This window comes from Camelina sativa, chromosome 10 (genome assembly GCF_000633955.1).
Source record: "Camelina sativa cultivar DH55 chromosome 10, Cs, whole genome shotgun sequence".
In the NCBI taxonomy this organism is placed as follows: Eukaryota; Viridiplantae; Streptophyta; class Magnoliopsida; order Brassicales; family Brassicaceae; genus Camelina; species Camelina sativa.
The window spans coordinates 12137982-12152729 of NC_025694.1; the positions used below are offsets into that span (position 1 = coordinate 12137982).

Consider the following 14748-nt stretch of genomic DNA (forward strand, 5'->3'; position numbering starts at 1 on the left):
AGGTTAAACAGAGCAAGGTGAACCATAATTGAGCAAGATACTCTACATATGAACTGAAGCGATCGTCGAGGTGGTTGAGCAGCAAAAGGTGAAACAGAGCAACGTGAACCATAACTGAGATAAGATACTCTATATATGAAGTGAGACATGTTCCACTATTGTATATACTATATCATATATGAATTGAGGACATAGCTGCAAACTCTTGATGTGATTTTGTTTTGGTATAGAATTTTATTCTTTTGTGTTGTAAAAAATTTTAAAATCATCCAAAGTCCAATAATAAAATTTCATAAAATCACATTTCATTTTTTTTTAAAGTATGAAAGCTCTAAAGCACAATCAAATCTCTTAAAAACTCACTTAAAATCTTTAAAAGTTCTAAAATATTAAAATCCTACAAAATCCTTAAAATATCAAGTTCAATACCCTCTCTAATATTATATTATGAATGTCTTAACAATAACAAACTATATAAAAGTGTCTTCATTAAGACATTTTAGACATAATATCTCACATTCTCCTAAAAAAAGATCCATAGAGGCCTCGTGGCATACAACTGAAACGACTCCCGCTGCCCCTGAGACTATGTGCATTGGTGAGAATCACTCTCAGTTTCTCACATATAATATTTTAATCATTTTAGTTATTTATTTATATTTAAAATTAAAACTAAAAAAATTTGTCCAATTATAAAGAGACACATGGCAAGTAAGATTCTCAAACAGTTCTCAGAGTTTTTCATTTTGATAAACTTATGTCATTCTCTCTCATTCTTTTTATTATTTTTTTATTGTTTAAATCATGAGAAAATTTTTGAGAAACCAGCAATGCATATGCTTTATATTCTCAATACTGGGAGGAATAGTGCGGAGTAGCGATACTCAGACAAGAAAATATTTCCTAAAGCCTTCACGCTTAGTCCTGAGGCCCCTGACAAGGACAACCAAAGCAGAAACTTAGAGAGAATTAAAACCGTAGGAAAACAAAAAAAAATTCCTTTTGAAATGCATTTATCAGCTCCCATGCACTTCAAAGGGAGGGGAGGATAGGATAGGAATATTGTTTTAAACTTAATTAGTTGATGTCGATCGAACTCTCAGTTCAAAGCTCTTCGCCAACATGTTACGAGGCTCCCGTCTGTAGCGACAAGTTATCATATCTCTCGTATTAAAGTTTATACAATTTGCCTTGCAAAAAAGATGCGACAACTTAATTCAGTGTACAATAATTTGGTGATGAATGATATTTTTCCTCATGAGGCAGGATTTTCACTCCATTTAAATGAATGAAATAGCCTCACATTGTCAACCCTTCAAAATTGGATTTTCACATTGTCAACTCAAAGTTGGGATTATTCTCCATAAAGAAGCATTTACATAACATATAATGATCAACATAGACACTCTCACCCATGTGATAATGATCATACCAAAACAACACTTGTAAAATTGAAGCAAATAGATGTGGGTATTCAAAGTTCCAACTGGCTCTGCATCTCCAATATAGTCTTAGCCGACTTCTGCAGCTTCTCAGACTCTTCATCAGTCATATGCACATTGGTCACAGCGACCACACCATTGCGTCCAAGCAAAGCCGGGAGACTGAGGAAGACATCACCCCCATCGACACCATAAAAGCCACGAGCAAGAACCGTGACAGGATGGATCTTGCGCTGGTCACGGAGAATAGTACGAGCGAGATTAGCAACAGAGTAACCAATGGCCCAAGAAGTGTAACCCTTGAGTCCAATGACTTCATAGGCGCTGCCAACTACGCTTTGGTGGATGTCCTCAAGGGTTTGTTTCTCGTAAGCAATTTGTTGCTTCTCTAGAAAACTTAAGACAGGGATGCCTCCAACACTAATGCTCGACCACAATGCCACCGAGCTGTCTCCATGCTCTCCCACAATAAATGCCTGCAAACAACCAATCAAACAAACCCCAGTTTCACTCTCCAATTGGATCATCTCAACATCGATTTTTATCATACTAAATCATTCCTTAAACACCTGATCACTCCTTAATTGTATAAAACCACTAAAGCATAGATTTTTATCATACTAAATCATTCCTTAAATCCGTATTTACCAAAAAGACAATTCTTTTATCAATCATCTAATTCCAATTGAAACTAAAGGATATTATAAAATTGAAGATCCAACACAAAACTGACCTGTACATCCTGAGCATTAACGTCGAGATGATCTGCGATTAAGAACCGGAACCGAGAGGAATCGAGATTAGTACCAGATCCAAGCACACGATTCACCGGGAAACCAGAGAGTTTCCAAGCAACGTAAGTCAAAACATCGACGGGGTTAGAAACAATGATCAATATAGAGTCAGGAGAAGCTTTAGCGAGTGGAGGGATGATATGGCGGAAGAGAGCAACGTTCCTCTGAAGCAGATTGAGTCTAGACTCGCCTGGGTTCTGTCTTGCACCAGCAGTGACGATACACAGATCTGATCCGGCGGTGACGTCGTAGTCAACAGAAGCGGTGATCTTGGTCCGAGGGAGGAAAGCAGCGGCGTGCTGTAGATCGAGCATCTCTCCACGAAGCTTATCAGGCTTGGAGTCGACGAGTGCGATCTCGTCGGCGAGATCTTGAGTGAGGATGGTTTGAGCTATGGCCATCCCGACGTTGCCGACTCCGACGACGGAGATTTTTGTACATCGGTTTGAAGGGAGAGAAGGATCGGCGTTGTGGATCGGTTTGAAAAAGGCGCTGGTTAGATCTAGACCACTTGGACCTAAGTCACGCAACGATGAAGTTGATGCGTTCTTCTCCATTACAAAAGTAGTTTTTAGGGATTTGATTTGATGATTCTGTTTCTTCTCTCTTGGGTGAGTGGGAACTGTACCTGTTACTTATAGGGGAGATGACCTCACTTTCTACATATCTGTCCTTTAATTCCGAAATTATAAAAGGAAAATAATAATACTATAATTGGTAGTAATTGACATTTGAACCTTTGATTTGTACTTTTTAATTGACAAATTGTTTGGTCCGAATGTAATTTTTAAATACTGTTTGGTCGGAAACAGGGATCAGCACACTGTTTTACCATTTTTTTTTTTTTTTGCGTCAACATGGTTTTGCCATTCCCTTAAAAGTTCCTAAATATTAAACAATTGGTTAAAAAGCAAAATCAAAAACAGCTTTTGTTGACATAGTCTCTTAAATTAAGTTTAGAAAATGTACTAAAATACCAATAATCTTTTAAATTATTACTTGCACCGGTCTAGAAATTAGTTTCGAGAAGAAGGATAAATGTTTTGGAAGAGTAGTTTTTGCCTTGTCAACAAAGCAAAGTTGACAACTTTGATAGTTTTGACTTGTACAGCAACCGACAGACGAAGCTTTATTATTGCTAAACTTGGTTTTAATAGTTTGATACCGACAAAGTAATGATATTTTTGGCTAAGTGGGTTTTATTTTGTACAACGTAATTACTTCTTAAGATTTCACAAAAAAAGTATTTATTCTAGGTTGATAATGAGTTCACGGGTGGTACACTGAGACGACGGATGAGTGAAAGAGACGGATTTATTGGTCCTATAAAACTCTCTCCATTCATCAATATTTGCCACTTTGTGATGAGGCAAAGCAGGCATGCATCTTCTGTCCACGATCTCAAGTATTTTCTCTGTTTTTCCCAGATGCATTGCGGCTTCTCTCACCGACGCTTCCCTCACTTCCACTGCTGTAACCAAACACTTCATTCCTACTACCTGTGCCGTGTTACAAAAGCATCCTGATACTATGTCCGATACCATCCTTTCCACATCTTTCAACAGAGTCTCCTCTGTTTCAATGTTTCCTGACTCGTTCTTCATCAAAAGGGTTTGGCTTATCCGGTACATAGAGTTTGCTGCCTGAGTCTTGATAGGCCACTGAGAAGGCTTATGCTTCATGCACAGTATCCGATTTCTCTCCCATGACTCTGTAAACTCTTTCTTTGATGTATCCACCAGCTCTTTCAGAACTTCTTGTGATGTTTTTCTTTGTTGCTTGGATAGTTTTCGAAGATCCAAGTTGAGCCATTTATGGTAGAGATAAACTCCTAACCATACTACCTCTGCAGCTTTCCTGCTGTTAGCTAACTCTTCTCCGATATCAAGGACGTTTTCGAACTTGTTGACATAGAACAAGGCCTCGTTTACAGCTTTCACTAACTTCTTCAGCGAGTAAGGCTTGATATTGGGAAGAGCGGCAGCGATACTTGTCAGTGTTACCAATGGAAGGGCCCAACTATTAGGTGGCTCTCCAGAAGCCAGAGAAGCGACCTCGTCGCTGTCAAAATCTCGAATCCCTTCAAATCCTTGTGAGATGGGAGTTGTTGCCTCCAAGAGCTCTATTAAGTTTACGGGTTGTTTCTTCCGACCCTTTTGTATCAAGTGGTCTGTGGCCTCACGGTTGCTCCGTGCCATGTACTCTACCAGCTCCTCCTCTCCTTCAAGATGCAGAACAAATTGTCTCGTTGATGGATTTGAACCCGAGGACTCGGCGTTTGCAACACAATCACTTTTGAAGGTGAAATAAAAACAACATAGCAAGATTCTATTCACACAGTAGACCGTAATGAAACGGAGAAACTTGCTAGCCAACACTATACCATACTGTGTTGCAATACAAACATCAAGTATCCATCGGTTTAAGTCGTGTGCAAGCTTCTCGCTGCGGCGATTATGGAGCATCCAAAGGTTCAAGGGACGTTCTTTCTTCTCAGCGAGACACTCTACCCAATAACTCTCCACTCTCAACTCATCTTTGAAACATTTCTTTGTTCTTAATGGACACCTCAAGTTCACTGCCTGAAACCATCTGCTCGCTGGAGCAACGGTTCCTATGGCAACTGCAGCTGCCTGAGAGACTAGAACCAAAGCGGTTGACCATTTGTAATCAGAGTCTCCATTGCAGAACCCTAGTGACCGGGGTTGAAGAAAGTAAGACCGGACCATGGCTTCAGCCAACGTGACTGCACTCAAGAAACAGAGTAAACCAGTGGTGGTGCATGTAACAGAGCGAGACATCACAAACTGAGGACTAGAAGTGTGAGCCATCATCCAAAATTTCATCAGATCTTCTTTAAGCTTAGGAACTCCTCTTCTTCTCTCTGTATACGAAGGACACTGCTTCAAAGCAAACTCGTATCTCTTCTTGTACTTGAGCTCCAAGAAACGCTTTGTGGTCGGGACTGTGATAGCAGAGAAACTCAAGATCATAAACATTAAAAACATGAGTACAATGACGAGAGCGTGTTCTGGATGGAAAACGTATATGGCTCCTGTGCCCAATTGGATACAGATATTAACAACATCGGTGATAACTAGAATCCCTAAAGCCATGAGGTTCATGAGGATATCTTGTGTGACCATGAAACCAAGAGACGGCATGGAATTAGCCATCACGGTGCAGACGAATACGCTACTGCTGAGTTTAGCGAGCTGATCTTGGCGGCTAGGCATAGAAGTGTTGAGATCCAAGGAGAGTTTGACGCAGACAGAGATAAAAGTGAGAGTGGTGGCGTTGAGAGAGAAGAATTTGCAAGGAAACCAGAACTTACGGTGGCGAAAGCCGTGAATAAGATCGGAAAACATGGCAACTCCACAGAGCAGTGAAGCAGCAGCGACGTAGACACCTATCGATGGCAACGGCTTGCTGAACTCTGCGTCGCTTAGATTGCCATGAGAGTCGCAACCCATCACTAGATTTGTCTCACTCTCTCTCGATTCCTCTATTTTTTCCTCTGTTTAGTCTTCTTCTATAAAGATTGGAGAGAGTCAGAGAAAGAGTTTCTATGTTGAGAATCTTCAAAGAAGTTACTAGTTTTTTCCACTCAAAGTTATATACTATAAGCTTTGACTTGTCTCAAGTTAGACTCGTTCAAAAGCGAACTGTTTGGTTGCATTCACACACTGACACAGCTCTTCTCATCGACTGACGTGTTCGTCTCTCCCTTGCATTCTCTATACTATACTTAATGATTAATTTAATTTTAATTTTAATTTAGTCAAATGATATTTTTAATGTACAGTATAGTGAGGAGAAACAATTAAATCTAATTAATATATGTGTATAAACCATAAATTTATAAGTAATGAAAAAAAAAATTACCAACTATCTAATTTTTGACTAGCGAATTCGTGAAAAGAAATATTATAATTTGGAAAGAAAAAGTTGTTTATGGTGATATAAGTTGGTGGTATTCATTCTTTAAGATATATTTTGGAATTATTGTATAAGTACCACTCTGATCACGTTACCACGTAAATGTGGTCTAGAAATTGAGTGAAGACCTTTGCACGCACTTGGAATTTTCTCCTATTGTTAGAATCATACCATGCCATTAATGGAGTTAATGCTCATAATGTGAGTCATTCAACTTCTAATTCTTTTCCTCACCCTCAATATCCATGATTTTATCTAGTAATTAACACCTCGCTCTTTTCTTTCTTATCCAACAAGTGTGGGAAGATACAACACCATTCAAGACCTCATATATCTTTCTGAAACTCCGACATTGAATAAAGCCTTTGGTCCCTCTGTATTATGAGGTAAGATTTTTGCTTCGTTTACACACTGGTCTTTGTTTGTTTGTTTTTTTGCGTTGTATATGATGATTCACAAAAATTGACTTAACATCAATATCCTGCGTGTGTGCGATTTTTATGATTTCATGGAAATATAAAACGAAATAGACTAACTTGGAAAAGATGATAAAGGTGTGATGTGGTAAAGACAATAAAGAGGAAAAAAAGTGGGCAAGACGCCAAAACCAGGTAGCTACCAATTGACTAAGCTGTACTTGTTAGTTGTATGCTCTGTGAGTGAAGTTGAGGTGGGGAGGAGAAGATGTTTGCCCGGCAAGTGGGACAAGAGGAGTGGGAGGAGATCCACTTCTGGATGCAATGAACGTGGAATCCATGTTTGCATCTGTCCAACACGCGTAGGGTGTCACCGTCCTGGAATTCAGACAAACAAATGATGCACTCTGCTTCGGTGCCTGCCAAGTTCATTCCGGGGGAGTAAACAAGTGTCGGGGGAAGTTCCGAAAGGGAGGCCTCATCAGGGTCAGGATCAGGTTTAGGGTCATGTTGGAGGACTGGACGGAGGCAACAACGGATGGCAGCGTGGAGAGAGAAAACGCAGACGAGAGAAGAGAAGATGATGATGAGGAGGATCGAGGCGTTGGCGGCAAAGTCATTGGAATGAGAGTAAGGCTTCCAGCCACAACTCTGGGACGTACATGTAGAGGTAAGTTGGGGTTGGGGATCAGATGATAATAGCAGCCGCATTGGATCAACTCAGGCAAGTTCTTACAAAAAACCCTCATGTCTTGTTGTGTTTTATAGAGAGAATGAACAAAAGAGAGAGCATTAAAGAGAAGACGACACACAAACCAGAGTGTGGCATTGGTCTTATTTTGTGAGGAGGGAGACGTGGATATGTCCAGAGAAAGGGACCACTTGAGTTTATGAAGGATATGGATTGGTGGTGAACTGATACATCGATCTGTCATTTCCATTTATATATAAACCAGATTCTTCATGATAATGCTTTCCCCTTCTGTCAAGGCAACTCTACAGTTCCCTTTTTTCTTAAAATCTTAAATACTCATTTAGTTTCTATCTTTATCCTAAACACTTATCTTTGACGATATTGTGAGCTAAAATATTTGGCGATATCCTTTCGTAGCCGCCGTTGCCGATCTCGGTAACGGCAACCCGTCTCAGCTCCGATGACTAAAAAGAAGCGATCCCCTATCCTCAGGAAGTTTCCTCGACCGACAACTCTACTCAGCCTTCTGCTCTGGCAAATTGGAAGGAAATGCTTGTTGGATCTTCTGGAAAAATGGAGAAGAAGGGTATCCCAATTACCCTAGATTCTGGTGAGTTGTGTGTTAAAATTCCCAATATGGTGGTCCAGAGAAACCAAAACCGGTGGAAGGACTTCATTATAGGCCAGTTTCACGGTAATCTCCCCTCCAAAGGAGCCCTCTACGCCATCCTTAATGGAATTTGGAGCCGAAAGCGAAGGGACATCACCATCTCCAAGCAAGGTCCAAAGTCGGTGCTCATAAGAATTCCATGCGAGGAAACACGCAAAAGGGTACTTGCTCAACGAGTGTGGCACATTGAAGGCCAATCTATGTTCGTAGCGGATTGGGAGCCAGATCTTTCCCCGGTGATGCCAGAACTAACTGAAGCTCCAGTCTGGTTAGAATTCCGTGGAGTTCCACCCCAATTCTTCTCCCAGGAAGCATTGGAATACATAGCGGGTTTGGTTGGTCATCCAGTCTTTTGTCATCCTTCTACGATCAATCTCACGGATTTAGAAGTTGCGAAAGTGTTCACGATAGTCAATATCACCAAGCCTCTTCCAGAAGCGGTCAATGCCCAATTCGAAACGGGAGAAACATTCAGGATTGTTGTATCCAGTCCGTGGCTTCCCCCTATATGTGCTTTCTGCCAAGGAGTTGGTCACTCTATTAAGCGGTGTCCCACGGCTCCAATCCTTTGCAGCTTCTGCNGACACACAAACCAGAGTGTGGCATTGGTCTTATTTTGTGAGGAGGGAGACGTGGATATGTCCAGAGAAAGGGACCACTTGAGTTTATGAAGGATATGGATTGGTGGTGAACTGATACATCGATCTGTCATTTCCATTTATATATAAACCAGATTCTTCATGATAATGCTTTCCCCTTCTGTCAAGGCAACTCTACAGTTCCCTTTTTTCTTAAAATCTTAAATACTCATTTAGTTTCTATCTTTATCCTAAACACTTATCTTTGACGATATTGTGAGCTAAAATATTTGGCGATATCCTTTCGTAGCCGCCGTTGCCGATCTCGGTAACGGCAACCCGTCTCAGCTCCGATGACTAAAAAGAAGCGATCCCCTATCCTCAGGAAGTTTCCTCGACCGACAACTCTACTCAGCCTTCTGCTCTGGCAAATTGGAAGGAAATGCTTGTTGGATCTTCTGGAAAAATGGAGAAGAAGGGTATCCCAATTACCCTAGATTCTGGTGAGTTGTGTGTTAAAATTCCCAATATGGTGGTCCAGAGAAACCAAAACCGGTGGAAGGACTTCATTATAGGCCAGTTTCACGGTAATCTCCCCTCCAAAGGAGCCCTCTACGCCATCCTTAATGGAATTTGGAGCCGAAAGCGAAGGGACATCACCATCTCCAAGCAAGGTCCAAAGTCGGTGCTCATAAGAATTCCATGCGAGGAAACACGCAAAAGGGTACTTGCTCAACGAGTGTGGCACATTGAAGGCCAATCTATGTTCGTAGCGGATTGGGAGCCAGATCTTTCCCCGGTGATGCCAGAACTAACTGAAGCTCCAGTCTGGTTAGAATTCCGTGGAGTTCCACCCCAATTCTTCTCCCAGGAAGCATTGGAATACATAGCGGGTTTGGTTGGTCATCCAGTCTTTTGTCATCCTTCTACGATCAATCTCACGGATTTAGAAGTTGCGAAAGTGTTCACGATAGTCAATATCACCAAGCCTCTTCCAGAAGCGGTCAATGCCCAATTCGAAACGGGAGAAACATTCAGGATTGTTGTATCCAGTCCGTGGCTTCCCCCTATATGTGCTTTCTGCCAAGGAGTTGGTCACTCTATTAAGCGGTGTCCCACGGCTCCAATCCTTTGCAGCTTCTGCAACTCAACCTCCCACTCCAAGGAAGCTTGTACTCGGGGAAGGCATGAAGGGAAAACTACAGCTGAAGTCCCCATGGCTCGCCAAAGAAAGAACCCTTCAAGGAGGCGTAAGGAACATACAAAACGTCGCTCTGAGGGAGTGGAGAATCCTCCTATTGATCCCTCTGTCTCTCTACAAAAGGAAGGTAACCTCGAAATCGACATCGGCCTTACTTCAGTTCACAAAACTGCCAAGTCGGGTATGAAGAAAGCTGCATCTAGACGTCTCCCACCCTCGTCTTCCTCCTCTTCAGATGCCGCGTCTCTAGAGGAATCCTCTTCTTCAGACTCTCCATCCGAAGAAGATGATAATCCAGATGACAATGACAAGTTTATGAAGGTCCTGTCTAAGAAGGAAAAGAAAAAAGAGAGGCGCTATGCGCAGGCTTCCAATGGTAAGAAGCCACAACCAAATCATCTCATTAATGGTAACAGTCAATACTTTTTGTTGGAACGTTAGAGGATTTAATCTTAGTGTAAAGAGGAGAAGCTTCAGGAAATGGCTACGGCAGTATAAGCCGGTTTTTGGTAGTTTAATTGAGACTCGTGTCAGGCAACACAAATCTCTTAAATATGTGAATTCTATGTTTGCGGATTGGCATTTTGAAGCCAATTATGAGTTTGCTGAGCTAGGAAGAATCTGGATAGTATGGCATCATTCAGTGAAGTTAGTGATCCACTCCAAGTCTAAACAGATGATGACTTGTGTTGTTCAACTTCCTGGGGAGGATAGTGAGTTCGTGATCTCTTTTGTGTATGCTGTTAATCATCGTATGGGGCGTCAGGAACTATGGGAGGAGATATGCGCTTTGTCCCGTGACCAGTCAGTCAATACAAGACCATGGGCTCTTCTTAGAGATTTTAACCAAACTTTGAGTCCCGCAGAACACTCTTCGGGAGGTACCAGAATTAAAAGAGGAATGGAGGAGTTCCGGGAATGCCTTGCCTATGCGAATCTACAGGACCTCACCTTTAGAGGGAATCAGTTCACTTGGTGGAATAAGCAAGAGACCAATCCGATCGCCAAAAAACTGGATAGAGTTCTTGCTAATGATGAGTGGAGGATTAAGTATCCACTTTCCTACTCCCAGTTCTAGGAGCCTGACTTTTCGGATCATAGTCCCTCCATCATTGATCTTGGAAGAAGACAGCAGGGTCGAAGACACTTTATGATCTCACATTATCTTCTCCACCATGAAGAATTCCTCCAGAGGCTGTTGCATTATTGGCATGATACGGATCCTCAGGGAACTGCACAGTACGCATTGATGAAAAGGCTCAAAGGTCTAAAAGGAGTGATTCGGGATCTAAACAAGGAACACTTCTCTGGATTAGAGACACGCACGAGAGAAGCTCAGGAAAAATTGCGTTTGTGCCAGTCTCTCCTGTTGAGCAATCCCTCCCCGGCTACTGCTTCTCAAGAGAAACTGGCTTACAAGAAGTGGATGACTCTTGCGATCGCGGAAGAGAAGTTTATTTTCCAGAGAGCCCGAATCAAATGGTTTGAGTGTGGTGATCTCAACACTGCTTTCTTCCATAGAGTGATGGCAACCCGCAGAGCAATGAATCAAATTCATTATCTGATTGATCAACAAGGAGAGCGTCTTCCCAGTCCTGAAGAAGTGAAACTCCATTGTGTGTCCTATTACAAGGACCTGATTGGAGGGCATCCTGCGACTCTTACTTCTGAAGAGATTGACCGAACAAGGGAGATTATGCCATTTAGACTGACAGAGAATCTCCAGGCCCTTCTAACTGCAGAAATCACTGACTCTGAGATAAAGCGAGAATTCTTCTCCATGCCTGCCAACAAGACCCCTGGTCCGGACGGCTTCACGGGTGAATTTTACAGAGCTTCCTGGGATATCATCGGGGCTGACCTTATTGCAGCAGTCCATGAGTTCTTTCGTCATGGAAACCTGCTCAAGCAGATCAATGCGACGGCGCTGATCCTGATCCCTAAGGAAATAGGTGCTGGCAGGGTGACTAACTTCAGACCTATTTTGATGTGACCCCGGACTACGGACGTGGTTCACGGACGTACGGACGGAGGATACAGCGGAGCGGACCGGAGAAGCGGTTCGGTTAGGGACGAGAATGGACGCGAATGGACGCGGAACAGCGGACGTACGGACGGATGGTCGGACGCGGCGGACGCGGCCGATAAACGGACGTACAGACGCGTCGGATGGACGAGTGAGCGGATGGAACGCGGATGGACTAGGGAGTCACGAGGAGATACTCGACTCGTTCGGCTCTAGTTAGGAAGCGGATGGGAACGGACGCTGCGTACGGACGGACGCCGCGGATGGAGCGATGTACGGAAGGAAACGGCACAAGGAACGACAAGAACGGACGGAGAGAGATTCGCGAGGAGATGCTCGACTCGTTTGTCTCTCGTATAGATGGGGATGAACGGACGGTGGATTGAGTCGACGACACACGGGAGATGGCTCGGCCCGTGATACGGTCGGACTAGAAGGTCATGAACCCGGTTCTTGAACCTTCTAGGGTTTCTCTAGAGCCAAGTCCCGGACTTGAGCGGGAGAGAGGAATGAACAAAGATCCAATCTTTGGGCCAATAATTTCTATATTCCAGTCTATCTTTTACAATGAGGGTTTAGGCCTTTATATAGGCAATGCTTACATAAGGGGACACTTAACCCTAGAAAACGTGGCCAGGACCTGATCCATACACTTGGCCATAAAGTGAAAAGCAAAAGCAAAAGGANTCTGGACCGACTTTTATGCTCCTACGCGAGCTGCTAGACGATGGTACCATTGTACCGGTTCTCACCGCGGTACGGTCATGACCCGTGTTCCATCATATTTCGTGTTGCAATGTTATTTACAAGGTGATATCNCGTGGCTGATAGGATCTTCACTTCCTTGGCCCATTATCTTGTCAATGAAGGTTTCCAAGTCACGGNTAGCTTCTGAGATGGTTCAAGGTTTTGGTAGAAGTAATGTCTCTCCTCGTGCCCTGTTGAAGGTAGACCTGAGGAAGGCTTTTGATTGTGTACATTGGGATTTCATATTAAAGATTCTCGAGATTGCTCAGTTTCCTCCAAAATTCATAAAATGGGTGGAACAGTGTGTCACCACCACCTCCTTCTCGGTCAACATCAATGGAGAGTTATGCGGTTATTTCAAAGGTGGAAGAGGGTTGAGGCAGGGGGACCCCCTCTCACCCACCCTGTTTGTTATAGCCATGGAAGCTCTCTCTAACCTCATCAGCCAGCGCTTTGCTTCAGGAAGAATTGGGTATCACCCCCTGGGCAGGGACCCAATCGTCTCCCATCTTGCCTTCGCTGACGATCTGATGGTATTCTTTGATGGAGGAAGAAACTCTCTTCAAGAGATTGCTTGTTTATTGGATGAATTTGAGTCTTTATCAGGTCTGAGCATGAACCGAGATAAATCTACGCTCTTTGTAGCAGGAATCTCCCCAGAGGATCAGGACCATCTAGTACTCTCGGGCTTCCGCTTAGGAGCCTTCCCTGTGAGGTATCTTGGGCTGCCTCTTCTTCATCGCAAACCAAGGAAGGCTGACTATTCCCCTCTCCTGGACAACATCAAGGCTAGGTTCTCCTCTTGGTCCAGTAAAGTGCTCTCGTTTGCGGGCAGGCTTCAACTTATTTCAGCAGTGATCTACAGCTCTTTAAATTTTTGGTCTTCTGCTTTTGCTCTACCTAAAGGTTGTCTTCGTGATATTGAATCCATGTGCAACTCCTTCCTTTGGTCTGGAAATATGGAAAAACGGGCCACCGCAAAAGTCTCCTGGAAAGATATCTGCCTTCCTAAAAAGGAAGGTGGCCTCAGCCTCAAAAACTTCTCTGTTTGGAACAAAGCGCTTAACTTGAAACTGGTTTGGCTTTTGTTTCAGAACAGCGGTTCTATCTGGGTTGCTTGGATGAGGAAGAACATGCTCAAAAGCAACAACTACTGGACGGCTCAAGTTAATTCAGGGGTTTCTTGGATGTGGAAATATCTCAATGCCTTGAGGCCAATGGTCAAATCTTTACTGAGTTGTAATATTGGTGATGGGAACACTGCGAGCTACTGGTTTGATAACTGGACTTGTTTGGGTCCGCTGATGGATGTCATTGGTAGTGATGGTCCCAGACTAATGGGTATTCCAAGGGAAGCGACTGTTGTACAGGGAACTGGTTCACAAGGTTGGAGACTTCCATCCCAGAGGACCAGAAACGTATCACTCTTAACAATCCGCAATGCTCTCCTCATGGTGGACCCCCCCAAGAATCTACAGGTGCTGATAGTTATTCCTGGGGACCTGAAAGGCAACGAAAGGAGTTCTTCAGCACTAAGACAACTTGGGAAGCTGTGAGACCCTCATCGGGGATCAAGGAATGGAGCAAGGCAATCTGGTTTAAGAGGTCTATTCCAAAACACTCTTTCACGTTCTGAGTAGCAAATCGAGATAGACTTCCAGTGCAGGCGAGACTTCTCAATTGGGGAATCAACGTAGACGCCACCTGTGTTTTATGCTCTACAGATATAGAGAACAGGGAGCATTTGTTCCTGCACTGTGACTACTCTCTCCAACTTTGGGGACTTGTTCTCACGCGACTTGGTCAACCAAACCTCACCTTCTCATCCTGGCAAACTCTGATCAGCTGGCTTATCGGTTCAACAACTGGTATGTCGTCCACTCTAAAGAAACTGGTCACCCAAGCCACTATCTACCTCATCTGGAAGGAACGCAACACTCGCACTCATGGGGGTGTTCTCTCTACCCCTGATTCTCTGTTTCGAGTACTTGACAGAACAATCAGAGACATTCTTCTAGCTCACCAACACAGCAAGCAAGGAAAAGGACTTCTTCGCAAATGGCTTGCCCATTTATATTAACTAGTAATTCTCGGATATGTAATCTCTTTTCAGTTTCTGAAGCCTTTTGTCTCCTTTAGCGTTCATCTTTTTAATTTTTTTTTGGGCTGTCGCTAAATATATAAACTTGTGTAAACCTCAAGTTCCTTTGATAATATAATTAACAGTTATCAAAAAAAAAA

At 43.1% G+C, this 14748-nt stretch overlaps 5 protein-coding genes across 6 annotated transcripts; 2 read left to right on the forward strand and 3 right to left on the reverse strand.

The window, feature by feature from the left end:
- On the reverse strand, positions 1286-2896 carry LOC104718618 (L-lactate dehydrogenase B-like). Its single transcript, XM_010436391.2, has 2 exons — positions 2176-2896; positions 1286-1918 (listed from the first exon to the last, which is right to left on the reverse strand). Exons 1-2 carry the CDS (start codon positions 2791-2793, stop codon positions 1475-1477), a joined length of 1062 nt encoding a protein of 353 aa, XP_010434693.1. The 5' UTR covers positions 2794-2896; the 3' UTR covers positions 1286-1474.
- Positions 3467-5976, reverse strand: LOC104718619. Of its 2 annotated transcripts, XM_010436393.2 has the most exons (2): positions 3830-5976; positions 3638-3704 (listed from the first exon to the last, which is right to left on the reverse strand). In XM_010436393.2, exons 1-2 carry the CDS (start codon positions 5707-5709, stop codon positions 3638-3640), a joined length of 1947 nt encoding a protein of 648 aa, XP_010434695.1. In that variant the 5' UTR covers positions 5710-5976. The 2 variants fall into 2 exon arrangements, with proteins under 2 accessions (XP_010434694.1, XP_010434695.1); XM_010436392.2 differs by having other exon boundaries at positions 3467-5975.
- On the reverse strand, positions 6628-7734 carry LOC104718620 (RING-H2 finger protein ATL79-like). The gene has a single exon (XM_010436394.2). The coding sequence runs from the start codon at positions 7300-7302 to the stop codon at positions 6802-6804; it is 501 nt and encodes a 166-aa protein (XP_010434696.1). The 5' UTR covers positions 7303-7734; the 3' UTR covers positions 6628-6801.
- LOC104720287 lies at positions 7859-8626 on the forward strand. Its single transcript, XM_010438217.1, has one exon. The coding sequence runs from the start codon at positions 7859-7861 to the stop codon at positions 8624-8626; it is 768 nt and encodes a 255-aa protein (XP_010436519.1).
- On the forward strand, positions 9000-10812 carry LOC109126838. The gene is made up of 2 exons (XM_019230708.1): positions 9000-10110; positions 10325-10812. The coding sequence occupies exons 1-2, from the start codon at positions 9000-9002 to the stop codon at positions 10810-10812; spliced, it is 1599 nt and encodes a 532-aa protein (XP_019086253.1).

Excerpts from the sequence above, each read along its gene's own strand:
- LOC104718619 (XM_010436392.2), bottom strand. The coding sequence starts at position 5,709 with ATGGGTTGCGACTCTCATGGCAATCTAAGCGACGCAGAGTTCAGCAAG.
- LOC104718620 (XM_010436394.2), bottom strand. The coding sequence starts at position 7,302 with ATGCGGCTGCTATTATCATCTGATCCCCAACCCCAACTTACCTCTACA.
- LOC109126838 (XM_019230708.1), top strand. The coding sequence starts at position 9,000 with ATGGAGAAGAAGGGTATCCCAATTACCCTAGATTCTGGTGAGTTGTGT. Across the intron at positions 10,111-10,324 it reads CTATGCGCAGGCTTCCAATG|CCAATTATGAGTTTGCTGAG; the intron begins GTAAGAAGCCAC and ends GGCATTTTGAAG.
- LOC104718618 (XM_010436391.2), bottom strand. The coding sequence starts at position 2,793 with ATGGAGAAGAACGCATCAACTTCATCGTTGCGTGACTTAGGTCCAAGT. Across the intron at positions 1,919-2,175 it reads TTAATGCTCAGGATGTACAG|GCATTTATTGTGGGAGAGCA; the intron begins GTCAGTTTTGTG and ends GGTTGTTTGCAG.